Raw genomic sequence first — 20,717 nt, 5'->3', positions numbered from 1 at the left:
ATTGTAAAAAATTAAGTAATCTAGATGAAAATGTTGTTACTAATGTAAATGTAAATGTAAATGTTGTTACTAATAAATGTAAATGTAAATGTTGTTACTAATGCTTTGAAAAAGGTAGTACTAGCATAGCATCACATGGTTAATTAATCTAGATGAAAATGACGCAGCCGTTTTCTCAGTTGAACAATAAAAACACTTTAATGTGAATTTCGTGGAAAAATTGCCAACCATTACTGCGCGGAAGATTCAGGTCAGGAGTTGCACTCCAAAACGCCCATGGTTTGAGAACCGACTTGTCCTCTCCTCTCTAAAACTCATTTGCATTCTTGTTACTGTTAGCACTTCATAAATAACAAGTTTGAATGAGTTTCTTTTTATTATTTGAATTACATTTTTTATAAGAAATATTATTATGTCATGTTTGTAAATATATATACTATACTATTTGTTGTGTTAAGATCAACTTGTTCTTGTGCGGTATGGACACGTCTTTATTAAACTTGTACCTCATGAAGTTTTATCAAAGATGATTGGTTTAGGTCTAAAATATTGGTTCAATCTAATCAAATATTAGGGTCCGATAAGAGAGATATACAATCTCCTAATATTCAATACTTCATACATGCCAAAATTTGTTCATGACCAAATTGATGGTTTTATTCTATGGCATGTGTGAAGACAAGTAATGGCCAATAATCGTAAAAGGAACATCGTCCTACATTACTCATTACCACACAAATCAATTGTGTCTTGTAACTATAAGAGGACTTTGATTCTTTACGATCAATTTTTTAACCCATTTAGACAAATATGAACGTTGAATCGAGATGATAGTTTAGATTTTAAACTTGGTAATTAAAAAAAATCAAAATTTATATTAAAATCTAAACTGTTCAATTTCGATTCAGCGATTAGGATTGTCCTTCTAAATACATAGATACATACAAAATAACACAATAAAAAACTAATTCAAGAGTGTTTTCTACATCACGTGTGTGTGGTCCAATAAATCATTACGTATAAACCCATTAATAAAATAGTCATTTTCAAATTATCACTTTTTAAGATGTTGTTGAAGTTCAGATTTGACAATGGGGCTATCGTTGAATAAAGACTGTTCCTAATCAATACTTAGGGTCTGTTTGGATGCTCAAAGAAAGTGAAAGGAAAGAAAGAGTGAGGAAAGATTATATGAGGAAAGAAAAAGAATAGAAAGTGAGAGGATTGTTTTGGTTGTTTGGTATAAAAGAAAGTGGAATAGAAAGTGAAAGGAAAGAGTGATGTGTATATTTGTAAAAAGACAATTGTATCCTTAAAATGTTTTGGCTACATTTTAAATTAAATATTGTATCTACACATTTAAATATATTTTAATTTAGATATAACAATTCTCTCAAAAAACAATTTAAGTATTTATCGTTAATGTACTATGCACAGCACACGTGTCAAAATCGTAATTCTATAATGTACTATGCATGCACAGCACACGTTAATTCTAAAAAATGGCATAATGTAAATAACATGTAATATCAGGGCTATTTTGGTCATTTTTCCATAAAGTTGGTTCATTTCCCTTGTTTCCGTCCTTGCAGCTGTGGAAAGTTTTTGAGTGTGGGTCCCACCTCAAAACTTTCTTTCCCTACCCTTTCTTTGTCCTGCCAAACAGTGGAAAAGTACTGTATCCACTCACTTTCTTTCCATACCCTTTCTTTCCCTTCTGTTTCCATGGATCCAAACGTACCCTTAGTGCCTTGATGATGGAAAGCGACAGCAAACTTGCCGGCCTCTAAAGATTATACTTACGAAATTTTTTAAATGCTGCTACATGACTATAAACTTTATAGAGTTTTTAATTTTTTATACCCTGGAGATTACTACATCTCCTTAAATATAAAATTATTCGGAGAAAAAACATGAAGGCTCTGTTTGGTAAAAATAGCGGATAGCTTATAAGTTAGCTGATAAGCTAGCTGATAGCTTTTAGCTGATAAGCTAGCTGATAGCTTTTAGCTGATAGTTTATAGCTGATAAGCTAATTAAAGTGTTTGGTAAAAATAGCGGTTGAACTAGCTGATAAATGTAAAATTACATAAAAGGACATTATTAATTCATATAACATTTATTCCATTTCAGTTTTTATACTTGTAGACCAAGATTTTCGGGTGTCAAGCCATTGATTGGACTTGAACCTTCAATCTACCGGACTTGCTCGATTTTATTCTTGGGAAGGGAAAAATGAGATTGAAAAACCCTTTTTGGATCCGGGGGTCGGTTACGATTCGGGAAGGTGTTAGGCACCCGCGTCGTTCACGGTACTCCGTGAGAACCTCTTTCTAACTTTATTTTTATTTGGAAAATTATTGCTTAAAGTATAAGTGAAAGAATGGAGGGAGAAGAAGTTGGAGTTTTTTGTTATTTTTATTTGATCGATTTGAAAGGATTAAAGCCTCTGCCTACGTACCCTTAAAGAGATCAAAACCGTCGTAGTTCGCTCTCAAAAATATTTTTGTGGGTTAGGTTGATTTTAATTTTGATTTTGAAAATGATTTTGAGAAGGGTTGCGAGACCTCAAGGTATAGAAGAATAAAATAGAAGTGAGGTTGTTTCATTTTATTTAAGAAATTTAGTCTAAGTTTAATTAAAGTTCATTTAGGAATTTGATTAAGAAAATAAATAAAAAATCTCTTGGATTTGGATCCAAGGTTTATTAAGAAAATAATTTGACTTTTGCTAATTTTTTTTGAGATAAAAAAGCTTTTTCTAAACTAACGGAAAGCGAGCGTAACAACGTGAAAAATAAAGCGAGAGTAAAGCAATAAATAAAGTGATACGGTGTCGGTGCAAGTGTCGGTGTGTGCAATTACTAAGCTATTACATACCATCCTAGGGGCATTCTAAAGCAAGAAATAAAAAGCTCAAAAAAAGAAAATTACATCAATGCCTAAAATACACACTAAGATATTGAAAAATAAGTAAATTGCAAGAATGATAAAGATGCATGAGATTATACTAAAATAAAGCAATCATAATGAGATGATAAGAAACTTAAAGCATTGCATGGATTATCAAAAGAAAGCATGATGTCGAAATATTAAGGAAATGCATGAATTAGAAATTGAAATATTAAAGCAAGATTAACAAAAGATATTGTGGATTTAAAACATTTAAAATGCATGAAATAAAGCCTTTTAAAACATTAAAGCAAAATAAAAGTGATGGAGATTAAAGTATTTAAAATGCTTGGAGCAAAGTCACAAAATAGGTTTAAAATGCATGAGTTGATAAAATGATTTGAACACACCCAAAATGCATGATGTAAATTCTTTCAAAAGCCTTCATGAATTAAAAAAATAAATAAGAATATGCATGAGATAAGAATTTAGTTATTTGAATGAATTGGATAAAAATGCATGATATGAAAAATGATTCTTGAGTTAAGATGCAAGAAAATATAATTGAAGTGTATGAAAGAAATGCATGATAAACGACGCATGATATAAAAGCGTTTTGAATTAAAATGCATGAAATGATTTTTGTTTAGAAACCTATGCATACGATCAGAATCGAGTTAATCATCAAACCATAGAACAATGCATGATAAAAATAAAATTTGAGCTAAGATGCATGATGCCCTAAAAACAAACTATATTAATACACGACATGAAAAAAGGTTTGTCCTAAAATGCATGTGATTAAATTAATAAGCAAACTATATGATTGAGCAAAGATGATATGAAAAGTTAATTTAAACAGAATGCACGAGAGTAATTAAAATTAACATGTACAAAGGAAAATTTTCAAAGAAATAGAGAGGTGTAGGCAGCATGCAAGACGGTGTCAATAGTAAAACAGTAGAGAATTTTAAAACATAACAGAATAATTTGGCTCAAATCCAGATCAGTTATGAACCATCAGATGAATCAGATGGCTCAGATCTGATCCTAGAGAGGTTGTATCATAGCCACAGATCATGAATCAAAGGGGGCACAACGCGAGGGTGCATGGAACTAACATAAGCTTGCGCACACACGAAATAAACAAAGAGATGGGAGTATATGAATCTCACGTGAGGAATATGCTTGTTGTTTATTCCATTTCCTTCCTCACGTTCTCTCTCTAATAAACAAAACACAAGTTCTCTCTACTTTCAATAAGAATACGAAGAAGAAGGGATGAAGCTCATAGCCACTCCAGATTCCGGTGCGGTGGTCGCCGGCCAAGGAAGGCAGCACCGCCGCGCCGGAAGTTCAAAAGCTTCCTGGTCAAAAAAGTTTTAAAAGCAAAACGATCCGCTTCTTCTTCTAAACTCAATTTCGAAAAGATTTTTTCAAGGGAAAGCAACAAACACGCGTAGATCTGGAACTTTAAACACGAAAATTAAAAGCAAAAATATAATTACCTTCGCTGTGTCAAACTCAGTCCTTCCTCACATGTTTCTTGCTGATTCGGCTTTGGCTTTGAGCTTTGAGTCTTGTCCGGTTTAAATCGACCTCCTCTCTTCACGTTCCTTTCTTTCACGATTCCGACGAGCACTACTCCAAATCCCTCTGTTTTTGTCCGATTTGGAGTGATGAAACTGCTGGTATGCTATGAATGAGCTCGCGAACAGGTTTGTTGGTGAAGGTTTGAATTATGGTTAGTGATTGAAATTTGAGCTTAGAGACTTGAGTGTGAGAGCTTGCTGGATTTGTGATGTTATGTATTGTGAGGGATTTGGGATGAAGCCGATTGATTGTGTTGTGGTTGATTCGAACATTGGAATTTGTTTGTTGTGCTTGGGAAGAATGAGCAACAAAGTGTGTTATTAGTGCTGGCGGAGGATCGATGATGATGATTTTGAGTGCTGGAAATTATTCTTTGGGATTTTGATGTTTGATTAGTTCATATGATTTGCATTGATGAAATGGTATGATGTTGCTGGTGAATGAATCCGTGAAGGTTTAGTGTTGTGTTTGTGATTCTGGAAGCCTTGAAAGTTTGAAAGATTTGAAACATTGTAAAAAATTTGCTGCTGGAAAATTATTTACGTGAGTGTTCTTGAAGCTTTGTGGAAAAAAGGGTTTTGATCCATTTCTCTGTGCAGCCGAAATTGAGTAGTGTTTTTTTATGGAATTCAGTGCTCTCCCCCATTCTCTAATGATTGGACAGCTTATATAGTGTTCAATTAGGTTAAATGGAATGAATGGACAAAAGACAAGACTGCCCTTAATGAAACTTGGAGAGAAAGAAAATGCTTTGGATGCTCTTTGGACCAATAACAATGTAACAAGTGAACTTAAGACAAAACAAATTGTTGATAAAAATAAAATAAAAATGACATTAAAGACAAAAGAATAAATGGTAAAAATGAAATAATAAAATAAAATAGAATTGTAAAATAAAATAAAAGTAATAATAAAAAAAAAGTAATAAAATTTAAAGCTGTCGAAACTTCGACTGAGACGACTAAAACTCACGGTGTTTTTTTTAAAATACGAACAAAACTTTTTAAACGGTTTAATCATACGGACAAAAAGGAAATTTACCTAAAAGGGTTTATTTATAAAAGAAGTGAATAAAAGACTTTAAATATTTTAAAAGCACGCGTAAAAATTTAAAATGCCTGAAAAGACAAATAAAGCAATTTCAACTGGACAAAATTTTACTTGCAAGATCACAGACTTTGAATGATTAAACAACGACTGAGAAAGGTTTTAACTCGTTAAAGCGAAAAGAAGAGAAATTGAGCCGTTTTAAAATACAGACAAAAATAAGTAAAAACAGAGCAAAGTGGTCAAAATTTGGGGTATGACAGATGCCCCTATTTAAGTTTCTTCGTCACGAAGATTTGAAAGAAAACTTTTAAATCGATGGGTCGAAGAGACTTAAATACTAAGTACACCGAATTTTGACCAATTGAAAATCTGAGAATACGATGAATACAATAATATGAATGCATGCGATGCGAGTATGAATGCAAAGACGACGGAAATAAACTGACTGGGGAACAAACTGATAGGTATCACTGGGGAGATAAAGCCTGCCTATTACCAACTGCCGTGATAAAGACGAACATATGGAAGATAAAGCTTGAATTTTACCAACTGCTGTGGTAAAGACGAAAATACAGAAGATAAAGCTTGGAACGGGCAATAAAGCTCAAGACGGAAAATAAAGCTTCAGACGGGAAGTAAAGCTTGTCTATTACCAACAGCCCGTGGTAAAGACGGAGATACAGAAGATAAAGCTTGTCTATTACCAACTGACGCGGTAAAGACGAAAATACAGATGATGAAGCTTGTCGGAATATAAAGCTTGAACAGACGGTAAAGCTTGGAAGATAAAGCTCAGACAGCAAATAAAGCTTAAGACGGGAAGTAAAGCTTGAGACGGAAAATAAAGCTTAAGAAGGAAAATAAAGCTTATGACGGAGAGTAAAGCTTGAGATGGAAAGTAAAGCTTATCAATTACCAACAGCCCGTGGTAAACGATGACAATGCGGAAGATAAAGCTTAGACTGAAGATAAAGCTCAGAAGGAAGATAAAGCTTGAGACTGAACATAAAGCTTGAGACAAAAATAAAGCTTGAAGTGGAAAGTAAAACTTATCAATTACCAACAGCCCGTGGTAAATGATGAAAATGCGGAAGATAAAGCTTGTCTACTACCAACTGCCGTGGTAAAGACGAAAATACTGATTAAAGCTTGTCTATTACCAACTGCCCGTGGTAACGACGAAAATGCAGAAGATAAAGCTTGTCTATTACCAACTGCTCGTGGTAACGACGATTAAACAGAAGATAAAGCTTGTCTATTACCAACTGCCCGTGGTAACGACGAAAATGCAGAAGATAAAGCTTGTCTATTACCAACTGCTCGTGGTAACGACGATTAAACAGAAGATAAAGCTTGTCAATTACCAACTGCCCGTGGTAAAGACGAATGAACGGAAGATAAAGTCTATTACCAACTGCCGTGGTAAAGACGAAAGAATGGAAGATAAAGCTTGTCTATTACCAACTGCCGTGGTAAAGACGAATATACTGATTGGTATCGGTAAAGTGATTACTTGATGGGACCTGCCACTTGAACACATACTGATTGGTGACATTTATGGATTAGACACTTTGAGATTGACATCTTGTGTATTGGAGTAAGACGCAGGAAAATAATGCAACTATGCATGAATGATATTTGTATGCGTGCTATGTATGCATGGATGAATGAATGCATATGAGACTTATTTGACAGTATAATGGTGAGACTGTTGAGACCAGATTGGGCAGGTCTGAAGAAAGTGGCCCGACATCATGTTGCAAGCATCCAACACCCTTCATTGGGGATAACATCACTGGGGATGAACCAAACACTGACGGGGTAAAGCCCTTCAAACCACTGACGGAATAAAGCCTTTCAAACCACTGATGGGGTAAAACCCGCATTCTTAACCATTGATGGGGTAAAAACCCAAATTCAAACCAAGCTGATGGGGTAAAGCTCATATTCAAACCAAACTGATGGGGTCAAGACCCATAATCAACTACTGAAAGGGGGGAAGGGTCCAATAACCAATTACTGAAAAGAGAATGCCCCGTAATCAAACCGCTTGAAGGGATAACAACCCATTGATCATAATGCTGAGGGGAGAACGCCCCATAATCAAATCACTTGAAGAGAGAATGACACATTGATCATACCGCTGCACGGGGTAACAACCCATTAATTATGCCACTGAGGAGATACCAGATACCAACCCATTAATTGAAACACTGAAGAGGTAACAAACTTTTTAATCAGGCCGCTGAAGATGTAACATATCATCAATTCAACCACTGGAGGGGTAACAACCCATTGATCATACTGCAAAAGGGGGTAATGACACATTAATTATACCGCTGATGGGATACCACCCAACAAACAAAACTGCTGATGGGAATATGACCCAATATGACGTCTCAGTTGATGGTGAAGCAATCCTTCCTTGGGGTAAAGCCCGCCAATCAGAAACCTGACAGAAGTCGCCTTTCCTTGAAATAAGAACCAATCAATCAATCCACAAGCAAAAGATGTCATTGATCAAACCACAGGCAGCATTCACTATCAATCAAAGCACTGGCAGATGACGCCATTTCTCAAACCACAGACAGAAGTTGCCATTTCTCGGGATAAAACCCATCAATCAAAGTTCGGTAAGCCAGCACAAAGCGTGTTCTTCCATTTAATCCACTTGAAATTGTGATGCCTCTGTCTTTTTCATTTTTTGTTGTATTGTTGTTTTTTTTTTTTTGAATCCCTAATTTTTGCCTGGACCGCCCTTTCGGGTTTTCAATCCACCGGGAATATATTCTTTTTGTTTGCCCCTAATTTTTTGCCTGGACTCCCCTTTCGGGTTTTCAATCCACCGGGACGCTCATTTTTGCCTAAGCCGCCCTTTCGGGTTTTCAACTTAGCGAGCCTTTTTTTTTTGTATTCTTCTTTTTCTCTTCTTTTTTTTTGACAGAGGTCATCTCACAGCTTTTGGTCGTGCTTACCTTGCAGAGTTTAACTGTCCTTGAGATGAATGTTGATGAATGTTTCTACTACTCATAAGTTCAAAGAAGATGTACCTGTTGTTTATGCTTTTCAAAAGACAATTTAAAAAAGTTTTAAATTTTGCTTTGAGTATTCACATCAAAAATAGAAGAAAATTATGCAAACAGAATAAACTGAGAATTTCAAATAAATGGGCACAAGCTCAAATTAGATGTAAAAGAGTGGTGACCCGCCAAAGGCGTGGCTCCACAGATTTTAAAAGTTTGGAAAATGGTAATGATATGGGAAAGGTACATTGAACACAATAACCATTGTGCCCCCTAACAACTTTGAATTCCACTGTTCCGAGTCTTTGATTTGCAGATGCTTCATATAGAAGGTCTTTTGACAGTTAAAAATGCCCCAGATGAATCATATCTGATTTGATGCAGTTACCTTGTCATAAGTCGGAACTCTTTTGTTGGTTGAAGTGCCCCAAGTGAGTCATGCCCGACCAGATGCAGTTACTTTGCCACAATCCTTAACTTTTGCATAGGTCGCCCTTGTGGGTTTCAACCTATCAGGATAAACATATTTTTCATTTTCATTTTTTTTGCATGTCTCTCACTTTTGCATGGACCGCCCTTTCGGGTTTTCAGTCCATCGAGACGCTCTTTTTTGCCTAAGCCGCTTTTTCAAGTTTGCGACTTATCGAGCTGATTTTTGATTTTCTTTGTTCATGTCTCTAATTTTTGCATGGACCGCCCTTTCGGGTTTTCAATCCATCGAGACACTCTTTTTTTGCCTAAGCCGCTTTTTCAAGTTTGCGACTTATTGAGCTTTTCATTTTAACAAAGTATTACTTGACTGCATTGGCATTCACAGGACATACAAGTTTGTCACCATGCTTTTGTAATTAGGCATTCCTTTGCCCCTGGAATCAGACAACATATTTTTGAGCACAAAGCCACTTTCTTGACATTCACAGGGACGAGCCTTCTTTGTCGAATACTTGCTTTATCCTTTCGATATAACTGTCCATGGCACACGGCAGTAACACTTTTAAATTCAATCAAGTTTGGCTTTCATTGGAACTTCCGTTGCTGGGACTTTGACCTCCATGTGAAGCATTGCCTTTATATTGCATACTGAGGGATGGTGTGGGGGTTGCCCCTGTTGAAGTGTGCACTTGAAGTATAACATCCCTGCAAGGCAGATGGTAGCATCTCGTGCCAGTCTTTGTACATGAAAGTCCTCTTCTGGACAATCTTTCTTGATATTCACAGCTTCGATGGCCAAGATGCCCCAGTAGGCGAGAAATCACATTGGAAACTTCTTCTTCATACTCCTCTTCAGTCTCGGATACAAGGATCTCAAAGTTGAGAGAGTACAGGGTTTAAGTGTTCAACGGGTTTATTAATGCATGATTTGATTATTGATATAAACATTATGATTATGCAAATATGTGGAAATGATTTAAAGAAAAGAATTTTTGGTTTTTTGTATTACCATCTTTCAAGAAAAAGCGCAAAATAAAAACAAAGTCGGGATCAAAGCGACCTTTTAATTAATGATGAAAATACATAAAGCAAAAAGCCCTAAATAAGTTCACTTCCGTCTCGGGTGGGACGAAAGGATTTTTTTTTTTTTTGAAAAACATAAAGCAACAAACAAACATATTAATTAAACAGATGAGTAGTAGAAATAAACATCAACAAAGACCCAAATGCAGCTAAACATTCCATGTACCAACATCAGGTTCCACGATCCGATAACAGATTAACTTGCACCTTCAAATTCAAAACTCTTCAAAAGGTATGAGATTTTTCTGGATCAACTTCTGAACTATCTTCTGCAATGCACAACAGTGCTCAATATCATGACCTGGTGCCCCTTGATGGAAAGCACAAAAGTGGTCAGGCCTGTACCGGGATGTCAATTTTGCTGGCACTGGAAGAGGTGCCTTGGTATAGACCAAATTCCTTTCAAGCAACTTTGGAAGCAACTCTGCATACTTCATGGGAATGGGATCGACCTGTTTCCTTGAAGTCTGTTGTTGATATTGCTGAAACTGAGGATGATAAACCGGATTTTGAACAGTATTGGTGATGGGCTTAATAGCAGCAACAAAGTGAGAAATCAAATACTGTTGTTGATTTTGTTGAAATTGGGGCTGATAACCCGGATTTTGAACAACATTGATGGGCCTAACAGCGGCAACAGAGTGAGGAGCCAGATGTTGTTGACTTGGTTGAAATTGGGGCTGATAACCCAGATTTTGAACAGTATTTATGGGCTTGATAGCGGCAACAGAGTGAGAAGCCAGATGTTGTTGCTGAAGTAGCACCTTTATATCCGGGTCTTCGAAGAACTCAGTGTTATTTCCAATCAACTTTTGAACTTCTTCCTTCAAAGCGTAACATTGCTCGGCGTCATGGCCTGGTGCCCCTTGATGGAAATCACATTTGAGGTCAGGGCGATACCAAGATGGCAGCGGATTCGGCACCCGAGGAGGTGGCCTGGTTTGAACAAGTCTCTTCTTAAGCAAGATAGGAAGCAGAGTTGCGTATTTGATAGGAATTGGGTCAAACTGCGATGCTTTCCGAGCCTGATTTTGAAGAATAAGCTGCTGAGGAGCCTGACTTTGAGGGATAAGCTGCTGAGGAGCCTGATTCTGGGAAGTAAATGGCTGAGGAGCCTGATTCTGAGTAGTAAACGACTGAGGCTGTTGAGGAACCTGTTGTCGAGGTCGTTTCATGCACATTGGCTGACATAATGGCTGAGACCTCTGCTGAACAAGCAGTGAATCCTTTGCAACCATCAATGAAGATACTAGGCTAGTTAACCTCTCTACCTCAGCCCGAAGCGTTGTTACCTCTCCACGAAGCTCATGGACCTCTTGCTCAAGCTGATCCATCTTTTGTGTTTGCATGAGTGTTTGCATGTGCGAGCCGAACTTGTATGAAAACATCGAACCACTTTACTGACGGATTCCTTTTGTACATAGAGATAAAGTATGAGACACGGACTAGAAACTATGAATGCAACATGATGCATGATATGTTTATGCAAAAAATGTACAATTTTTTTGTTATCGAAGGATTTATCATGGTAGATTGTAAACATTGCAGGTGAACATGGTTTCATTTTGAAGATTTGTAAAGATATTGCAATAGGTTTCCTTTTCAAAAGGTAAGAACGAACCCAAGGAAGAAGTTCTTAACAAAAGCAAAAGCTTCGGTAAGATTTTTGAAGTTGTATTGCTTGGTATTCATTCTTACAAAGGTCCATTCCTTCGATGTTTACAAAAAACTTGGCTAAATCCTTTGATAGTTTTATGAATGGGAAAAAATGTTTATGGATGAATGCATGAATGCGTGATGATGCTAAGAACATTGAATACATGGGGGGCTAGATTCACAATGTTGGAGCTGAAGGTAACGCCATTTGGTAAGGACTATGGTTTCAACTGCACATGTAACAAGGGTTCTACCAAGTTCCCAAATTACAACTACCCTTATGAAATTTATCGGTGCGTAGGAATGCTCCTAGTCCAATATCATCCACAAGGAAGTCTAGTTTGAGTGTAGTGTCGCGTGACAACTAAAGTCAAGAATGCTCTTGGTTCAGTCTCCGCACTACGTCCTAAAATGAGGCCAAGTGGGGTTAAGGGTTACTAAGGTCCACGACTTCACCGGACACTCACATTGAAAGTAATAACGCCAACACGAATGCTCATGTTAACAAGACTACTACCTTCCGTGAGGCCTCCGCCGAGTAGGGTTATCACTTGTAAACATGGTCCAAGAATGCTCTTGGTATGTCACTATGATTTTACCCCGTCCTATATCCTATGTTTCACTCAAGTCCGGGTATAGGACTTTGTCTCACCACTCACGTAAAAATATTCTACAAAGTATATACAAATGATAAAGCATAAGAAATAAAGAAAGAAAGGTGGGCTTAACCCGCGAAGGATCCCCAGTGAAGTCGCCATTTTTGTAGACCAAGATTTTCGGGTGTCAAGCCATTGATTGGACTTGAACCTTCAATCTACCGGACTTGCTCGATTTTATTCTTGGGAAGGGAAAAATGAGATTGAAAAACCCTTTTTGGATCCGGGGGTCGGTTACGATTCGGGAAGGTGTTAGGCACCCGCGTCGTTCACGGTACTCCGTGAGAACCTCTTTCTAACTTTATTTTTATTTGGAAAATTATTGCTTAAAGTATAAGTGAAAGAATGGAGGGAGAAGAAGTTGGAGTTTTTTGTTATTTTTATTTGATCGATTTGAAAGGATTAAAGCCTCTGCCTACGTACCCTTAAAGGGATCAAAACCGTCGTAGTTCGCTCTCAAAAATATTTTTGTGGGTTAGGTTGATTTTAATTTTGATTTTGAAAATGATTTTGAGAAGGGTTGCGAGACCTCAAGGTATAGAAGAATAAAATAGAAGTGAGGTTGTTTCATTTTATTTAAGAAATTTAGTCTAAGTTTAATTAAAGTTCATTTAGGAATTTGATTAAGAAAATAAATAAAAAATCTCTTGGATTTGGATCCAAGGTTTATTAAGAAAATAATTTGACTTTTGCTAATTTTTTTTGAGATAAAAAAGCTTTTTCTGATAAAAATAAAATTTGAGCTAAGATGCATGATGCCCTAAAAACAAACTATATTAATACACGACATGAAAAAAGGTTTGTCCTAAAATGCATGTGATTAAATTAATAAGCAAACTATATGATTGAGCAAAGATGATATGAAAAGTTAATTTAAACAGAATGCACGAGAGTAATTAAAATTAACATGTACGAAGGAAAATTTTCAAAGAAATAGAGAGGTGTAGGCAGCATGCAAGACGGTGTCAATAGTAAAACAGTAGAGAATTTTAAAACATAACAGAATAATTTGGCTCAAATCCAGATCAGTTATGAACCATCAGATGAATCAGATGGCTCAGATCTGATCCTAGAGAGGTTGTATCATAGCCACAGATCATGAATCAAAGGGGGCACAACGCGAGGGTGCATGGAACTAACATAAGCTTGCGCACACACGAAATAAACAAAGAGATGGGAGTATATGAATCTCACGTGAGGAATATGCTTGTTGTTTATTCCATTTCCTTCCTCACGTTCTCTCTCTAATAAACAAAACACAAGTTCTCTCTACTTTCAATAAGAATACGAAGAAGAAGGGATGAAGCTCATAGCCACTCCAGATTCCGGTGCGGTGGTCGCCGGCCAAGGAAGGCAGCACCGCCGCGCCGGAAGTTCAAAAGCTTCCTGGTCAAAAAAGTTTTAAAAGCAAAACGATCCGCTTCTTCTTCTAAACTCAATTTCGAAAAGATTTTTTCAAGGGAAAGCAACAAACACGCGTAGATCTGGAACTTTAAACACGAAAATTAAAAGCAAAAATATAATTACCTTCGCTGTGTCAAACTCAGTCCTTCCTCACATGTTTCTTGCTGATTCGGCTTTGGCTTTGAGCTTTGAGTCTTGTCCGGTTTAAATCGACCTCCTCTCTTCACGTTCCTTTCTTTCACGATTCCGACGAGCACTACTCCAAATCCCTCTGTTTTTGTCCGATTTGGAGTGATGAAACTGCTGGTATGCTATGAATGAGCTCGCGAACAGGTTTGTTGGTGAAGGTTTGAATTATGGTTAGTGATTGAAATTTGAGCTTAGAGACTTGAGTGTGAGAGCTTGCTGGATTTGTGATGTTATGTATTGTGAGGGATTTGGGATGAAGCCGATTGATTGTGTTGTGGTTGATTCGAACATTGGAATTTGTTTGTTGTGCTTGGGAAGAATGAGCAACAAAGTGTGTTATTAGTGCTGGCGGAGGATCGATGATGATGATTTTGAGTGCTGGAAATTATTCTTTGGGATTTTGATGTTTGATTAGTTCATATGATTTGCATTGATGAAATGGTATGATGTTGCTGGTGAATGAATCCGTGAAGGTTTAGTGTTGTGTTTGTGATTCTGGAAGCCTTGAAAGTTTGAAAGATTTGAAACATTGTAAAAAATTTGCTGCTGGAAAATTATTTACGTGAGTGTTCTTGAAGCTTTGTGGAAAAAAGGGTTTTGATCCATTTCTCTGTGCAGCCGAAATTGAGTAGTGTTTTTTTATGGAATTCAGTGCTCTCCCCCATTCTCTAATGATTGGACAGCTTATATAGTGTTCAATTAGGTTAAATGGAATGAATGGACAAAAGACAAGACTGCCCTTAATGAAACTTGGAGAGAAAGAAAATGCTTTGGATGCTCTTTGGACCAATAACAATGTAACAAGTGAACTTAAGACAAAACAAATTGTTGATAAAAATAAAATAAAAATGACATTAAAGACAAAAGAATAAATGGTAAAAATGAAATAATAAAATAAAATAGAATTGTAAAATAAAATAAAAGTAATAATAAAAAAAAAGTAATAAAATTTAAAGCTGTCGAAACTTCGACTGAGACGACTAAAACTCACGGTGTTTTTTTTAAAATACGAACAAAACTTTTTAAACGGTTTAATCATACGGACAAAAAGGAAATTTACCTAAAAGGGTTTATTTATAAAAGAAGTGAATAAAAGACTTTAAATATTTTAAAAGCACGCGTAAAAATTTAAAATGCCTGAAAAGACAAATAAAGCAATTTCAACTGGACAAAATTTTACTTGCAAGATCACAGACTTTGAATGATTAAACAACGACTGAGAAAGGTTTTAACTCGTTAAAGCGAAAAGAAGAGAAATTGAGCCGTTTTAAAATACAGACAAAAATAAGTAAAAACAGAGCAAAGTGGTCAAAATTTGGGGTATGACAATACTTTACAAAAAAATTCAAGTATAAAGTTTCTTTAAAAAAATAAAGTATAAAATTTGATGTTAAAATGAAAATTGTTACTACAAGAAAAACTGGAAACGCAATATAGATAATATACATAAGAACGTAATATACATAATATACATAAGAACGTAATATTTCATTTCAGTTATTTTAATGAAAATTTGATGTTAAAATGAAGACGTAATATACATAAGAACTGGAAACGCAGGGAAAAAAATATAGAGGCAAAGCATTGAAACGTAATAAATGTGTTTTAATATATAAAGGGTAAAGTTGGGTTTTAATTAAAATAACAAGGGTAATAATGGAAGAAAAAACAAAAAGCTATAAGCTATAAGCTCAAACGCTACTTGGAGTAGCTTCTTAAAAATAGTTTATAAGCTCGTTGAAATTCGTGAAATAAGCTATAAGCTCAATGTAAAAAAAGTTACCAAACATAGCTTTTTTTGTCAAATGAGCTTATAAGCTATAAGCTATAAGCTCTTTTGGTGGCCTTACCAAACAGACCCGAAAACTATAAACTAAAGAAAGTTTTTATACTCTAAAGATTACTACATCTCCTTAAATATAAGATTATTCGGAGAAAAAACTTGAAAATTAAGAAAGTTATTTTATCGTTTCAAATATATTAACATATTTTTCTTCTTAATTTCTATCCTATTAAACTCAAAGGAGGGGAAATAGTTAACTAAAGTATCTCGCATGCAATTGCAAGATCTAATATGCAACTGAGATCATTTATTTTTAACAAATTCAACTGAGATCATTTTAAATAGTCAACTTCTATCAACATATAATTTTTCTTACGCACTGACAATGGATTAAATCTTATGTCAAAAGGTTAAGAGACCAAAACATCTACCGCGTGTATCACATCATGTTAATTTCTCTCTTCTATTTTTCGTTTATATTTTTTTATCAAAGAATACATCAAAACTTCTTTATTTTTCATTTTTCAAACTATTTTTCAAATTATTTTTCCAAATTAATGGTCGTCTCAACTCCGTCCCTATATATAAGACTCTTTTGCTAAAATCACGGGAATTAAAAAAGTGAATATTTGTATTAAAGTTGTTTGTAATCACTATTGTTTTTATAATTTTACTCTTAAGAGATAAAGTTAGTTTATGTTTTCCATATGTTATTTATTGCTGACTGAAGAAAAAGATGTATAATAAATAAAGGCATGTATGTAAAGAAATAATTAATGTAGTTGGAAATAGCAAATGAATATTATAAAAAGGGACAAATTATTTTTTTAAAAGGGTCTTATAATTAAGGACGGATGTAGTACTTGAAAAGTGATAAGATTGTAATAAATTTATTAATTACCCTCTACAATCATTTAAATTTGCATTAGATAATAATACTCAGAAGATTATGATGCGGACTCGCTACATTTAGTATAAAATTTGTATAGCTGACAAGGTTGGATTTAGTTAGTCAAACAAAAAAAATTAAGGTTATAGGATAGTATAGAATATTATGTCAAAAGGATAGTATAGTACATGTCTATAATTAATTATTGTACGTGTGAATAGACAAATTACTCGTTAAAATTGTGAAGGTTAGTTAAAATAGCCTTTAAATTTTACAAATTAGTCATCAATCAATGTCATCTTTCACTTAACTTCTTTTGTTAAAGGCTATGAGTAAAAATCATTTTGATACTTGAATATAATCTATGAATGACATTTAGATTATAAAATCCACACCTGTTTTTTGATATTTCGAGTTATTAATCCAAAAGTGTTTAGAACATAAGAAAGAGAAAAAAAAATTGTTATTAAATCACAACAATTTCAACAACATAATTTAACCACGATAATTTTTAGCAACATAATCTCAGCAACATAATAAACCAACGTAAAACAACAACAATAATAATTGCAACAACATAATTAAACACAAAAGAGATCATATATCAGGCAAACTAAATTCTTCATCGTATCTATCTATGCAAGCTCTGATTTCTACGTAGGTCTTGGGTCGAATCAAAATTTCTCGAATATCATGAAAAGATCTCATATTCTAAGAAGCGTCTAATTCGATCCATCCTTCTAAACTGAATCAAAGTTTATGTTTTCCATATGTTATTTATTGCTGACTGAAGAAAAAGATGTATAATAAATAAGGGCATGTATGTAAAGAAATAATTAATGTAGTTGGAAATAGCAAATGAATATTATAAAAAGGGACAAATTATTTTTTTAAAAGAGTCTTATAATTAAGGACGGATGTAGTACTTGAAAAGTGATAAGATTGTGAACCGTCATAATATTCCTAAGGGCTTAGACGCCCTCTAGAAGGGCTCAGACGCCCTCCAGAAAGGTTGCCAAGGCCCAGGCGCGTCCTCCTAAGGATGTCGCCCTCCTTAGCTTCCAGAAGCTTCCAGAAACTGCCCAAAATACATAAATACCCCCGTTGCTTGGGAGCCAAGCAACCGAAACCCAAGCCCATAGCAGGCTATAAATACTACTCTTGAGATCATTCTCAGGGGATCCAATCATCAGTCTAAACCCTAGAATCCTAATGTCCTTACCGTACTTTTTTGCAAGTACAGTTGGCGCCGTCTGTGGGAAAAGGTAAAACTAACATTGACCACGTTTCTGAATCGTACGTCGCGATTTGGAAATCCTAAAACCCTAATTCTGAATTAAGCTCCTAGATCGCATCTCTCATCGCGGTCTAGGAACCCAACCTTGCCATCTCTCCGATCAGTTATTGTTCCTTCACCGCCATAGGTTTCACCACGCCGTTCCTGCAAAAATTGTGTGGTCCGGTCTGTATCGTCGTTTGTTCTATAGCAAGTTAGCCGAAGGATATAAAAATAATCTGGAAATTGTGAATCATGTTCGACAGTATTCGAATCTGGCGAGAAGGTTTGTAGATTCTTTCAAACGAAGGATAATACACGCCAACAGGTTTCATCCAATTAACTAATCGTTCATCGAATCTTATTTTTCTATCTTCATATTAATTTTATTCTGTACCACTGTTTTTAATGTGCACATCGCTTTGGTTTTGAAGTCAGCGCAACAAGAACCAATTAGTCTATGATCTCATACGTTTTATTAATCTGTGTTGAATTTTATTAATAATGAAACATACTGTGGCAAGCTATTATTAGATTATAAGTGGTTATTGTGAACTGTCGTCACTTTGATCACTTTCTGCCGAGGAATAATCAAGTAGACCTACTAACTATTATTGTTTTTACCAATTGAAGTCCATTAATTTGTCAATGTGGTTCTAATATACCCAATTTCGTTTGAATAATTTTATGAGATGCATATTCTACCATGCTGTAATTCTTGTGATTTAATTGCTACTAGTTCTCCATACAGATAGTTTTTGGCGACCTGTAAAATGAATAAATAATGTTAAAGCACATAGTATTGGTATGTCCCATAATTAAAGTATATCCCATGTTCTTTTATCTTTCTTAGATTCATGTTGTACTTATATTCAAATTCCTAATGGAGACGTAGTCGGTACGTTTTCGTTTCTTTACTTGAAGAAGGATGAGTTATTTTATGCCTACATGTCGTAGCATCATAATGATGGTTAATTCCTTTTGATTATGCTACTAATTAAATTCCTCTTACTAGTTATATTCCACTTGTATTACTATTCATATTGGCTTGTTTAGACAATAATGGAGAAATCAAGACGCTAAAGCATATGGTATTTGGTAGTTCGGCCGTTATAATCCTTCGCCGAAAAGCAGTACAATTTCTGGCGGCCATTTGACTTTTATAAGGTCCAAGAGAGAAGCAATTAGAATACGTATCCCTACTTACCATAACAGAGCTGCACAAAACGCCGCTGGACCTAGCGGCGATCTCTAAAAGACGATGACTAGGGAAGATCAAACCAACATCAGGCCTCAAAATCTAGACGACGAGATACTCTTTCTCGAAGCGATTCTTCCATCCTCAAGCAATTCTCTTTCGAAGAAATATCAGGTTCTATATTTTTTAAGAAAACATACTATTTGATTTGAAGAAAATTTATTGCCCAATGTATTTTGAGAAAATATTTTGTTTGAAAAAATATATTTACACTTTTAGATTTGAAGAAAATTTTATGTTCAATATATTTCCACCTTTTGATTCGAAGAAAATTTCTTGCCCAATAAATTTTGAGAGAATATATTTTACAACCTTAATTTTGAAGGCTCTTTATCGATTCTGTTTATTTTGCAATTATTTGTTGGTGCATATACATCATATGTGGACAATAAGTCTCATAGACAAATTAGCTTTAACTTAATTTGTTTCACTTGATAATAATGTTCATTGGGCGATTTAGTTACGATGTAATGAAGAAAGGATGATGAGTAAAACACAAGAGGTAGAACCAAGTTATTAATGGAAAAACTACTCTAGGTACCCCGGGGCAGAAAGTAAAGTGTAGTATTGTTAAAAGGTCGCATATGAGGGATTCTGGCAAGGAAAGCCTTGGTATTTAAGAGGTTCAAGGACCCACCTCTCTTTCCTGGGAACCCCTTCTACGCACCATTTACTTTGCAAACTGAACTAACTGCTTAGTAGATACATAGATAATGGACTAATAGACCCAAATTAGACAAAATCGACCCACGTTAGAAGAATAGAATTAGATAGAAGAACTAGTTTCCAACTTTATAGGGCAAAATGGAGATAGTATAACAAAACTAGTCAGTTTCAAGATGAACGTAAAAACGAGAAAATGAATGGGCGAGTTAGTTCAAATCTAAGAAGGGAATAAGGGAGTTTCGATTTAAGAGAAGCGACAATAGTTGAATTGAAGAAATAATAAAAAAGAAAAATATTAAGAGCACAAGATAATTAAGTAAGCAAGTTGTGGAGTGAGAAAAGCGAAAAAGAATAGGAAGAGGAGTAAGAAATATGAACGAATTAATAAGAGAAGAATAAATTAAGTATGATGGCATATGAAGGTGGGCGAGTTAAATAGTTAGTTCTCATTAAGTATGATTGCATATGATTAAAGGCTCTTTTATTTACGATATTGATTTCTTTGAAAGTACGGAAGAATTGTTATATTTCAGATAAATAAGGCTTGGGAGGCAAAACAAGCCTGCCGAGGGCAAGACTAACGAAAGAAGCGTACTCGCCAAACAACGCGCCACAATTAAAAGAGCAACAATCCCGCCATTAAAGACATGGAGATGAAACGCGGAATTATATTCTAAAAACAACTTTTTCAACCTTTTGTTTTGCGAGTTTTTAACGAGGCATCTTAATTTCTACAACTACTTCGCCGTTTCTGTTTGTTATTTTTCAGGTGCTACTACTAAAATGTCCACGGAAAACTACAAATTGACTGTAAAACTCGCCCTAAACGTCAACCTTAAAAAGGCTCTGGCGGGGTTCGACATCAAAA

The 20,717-nt window shown here is 35.2% G+C and overlaps 1 protein-coding gene across 1 annotated transcript; it reads right to left on the bottom strand.

Annotated features, from left to right (window-relative positions):
* Positions 1-2,503: 2,503 nt before the first annotated feature.
* LOC146901944 (uncharacterized) lies at positions 2,504-13,102 on the bottom strand. The gene has a single exon (XM_085735265.1). It carries the CDS (start codon positions 11,458-11,460, stop codon positions 10,288-10,290), a length of 1,173 nt encoding a protein of 390 aa, XP_085591391.1. The 5' UTR covers positions 11,461-13,102; the 3' UTR covers positions 2,504-10,287.
* Between the last annotated feature and the right edge of the window lie 7,615 nt (positions 13,103-20,717).

The sequence above is a fragment of the Medicago sativa genome, chromosome 8, assembly GCF_051527215.1.
Source record: "Medicago sativa cultivar Bolivia chromosome 8, Bolivia_mono, whole genome shotgun sequence".
In the NCBI taxonomy this organism is placed as follows: Eukaryota; Viridiplantae; Streptophyta; class Magnoliopsida; order Fabales; family Fabaceae; genus Medicago; species Medicago sativa.
This window is presented reverse-complemented; position numbering and strand designations above follow the sequence as displayed.

Excerpts from the sequence above, each read along its gene's own strand:
- LOC146901944 (XM_085735265.1), bottom strand. The coding sequence starts at position 11,460 with ATGTTTTCATACAAGTTCGGCTCGCACATGCAAACACTCATGCAAACA.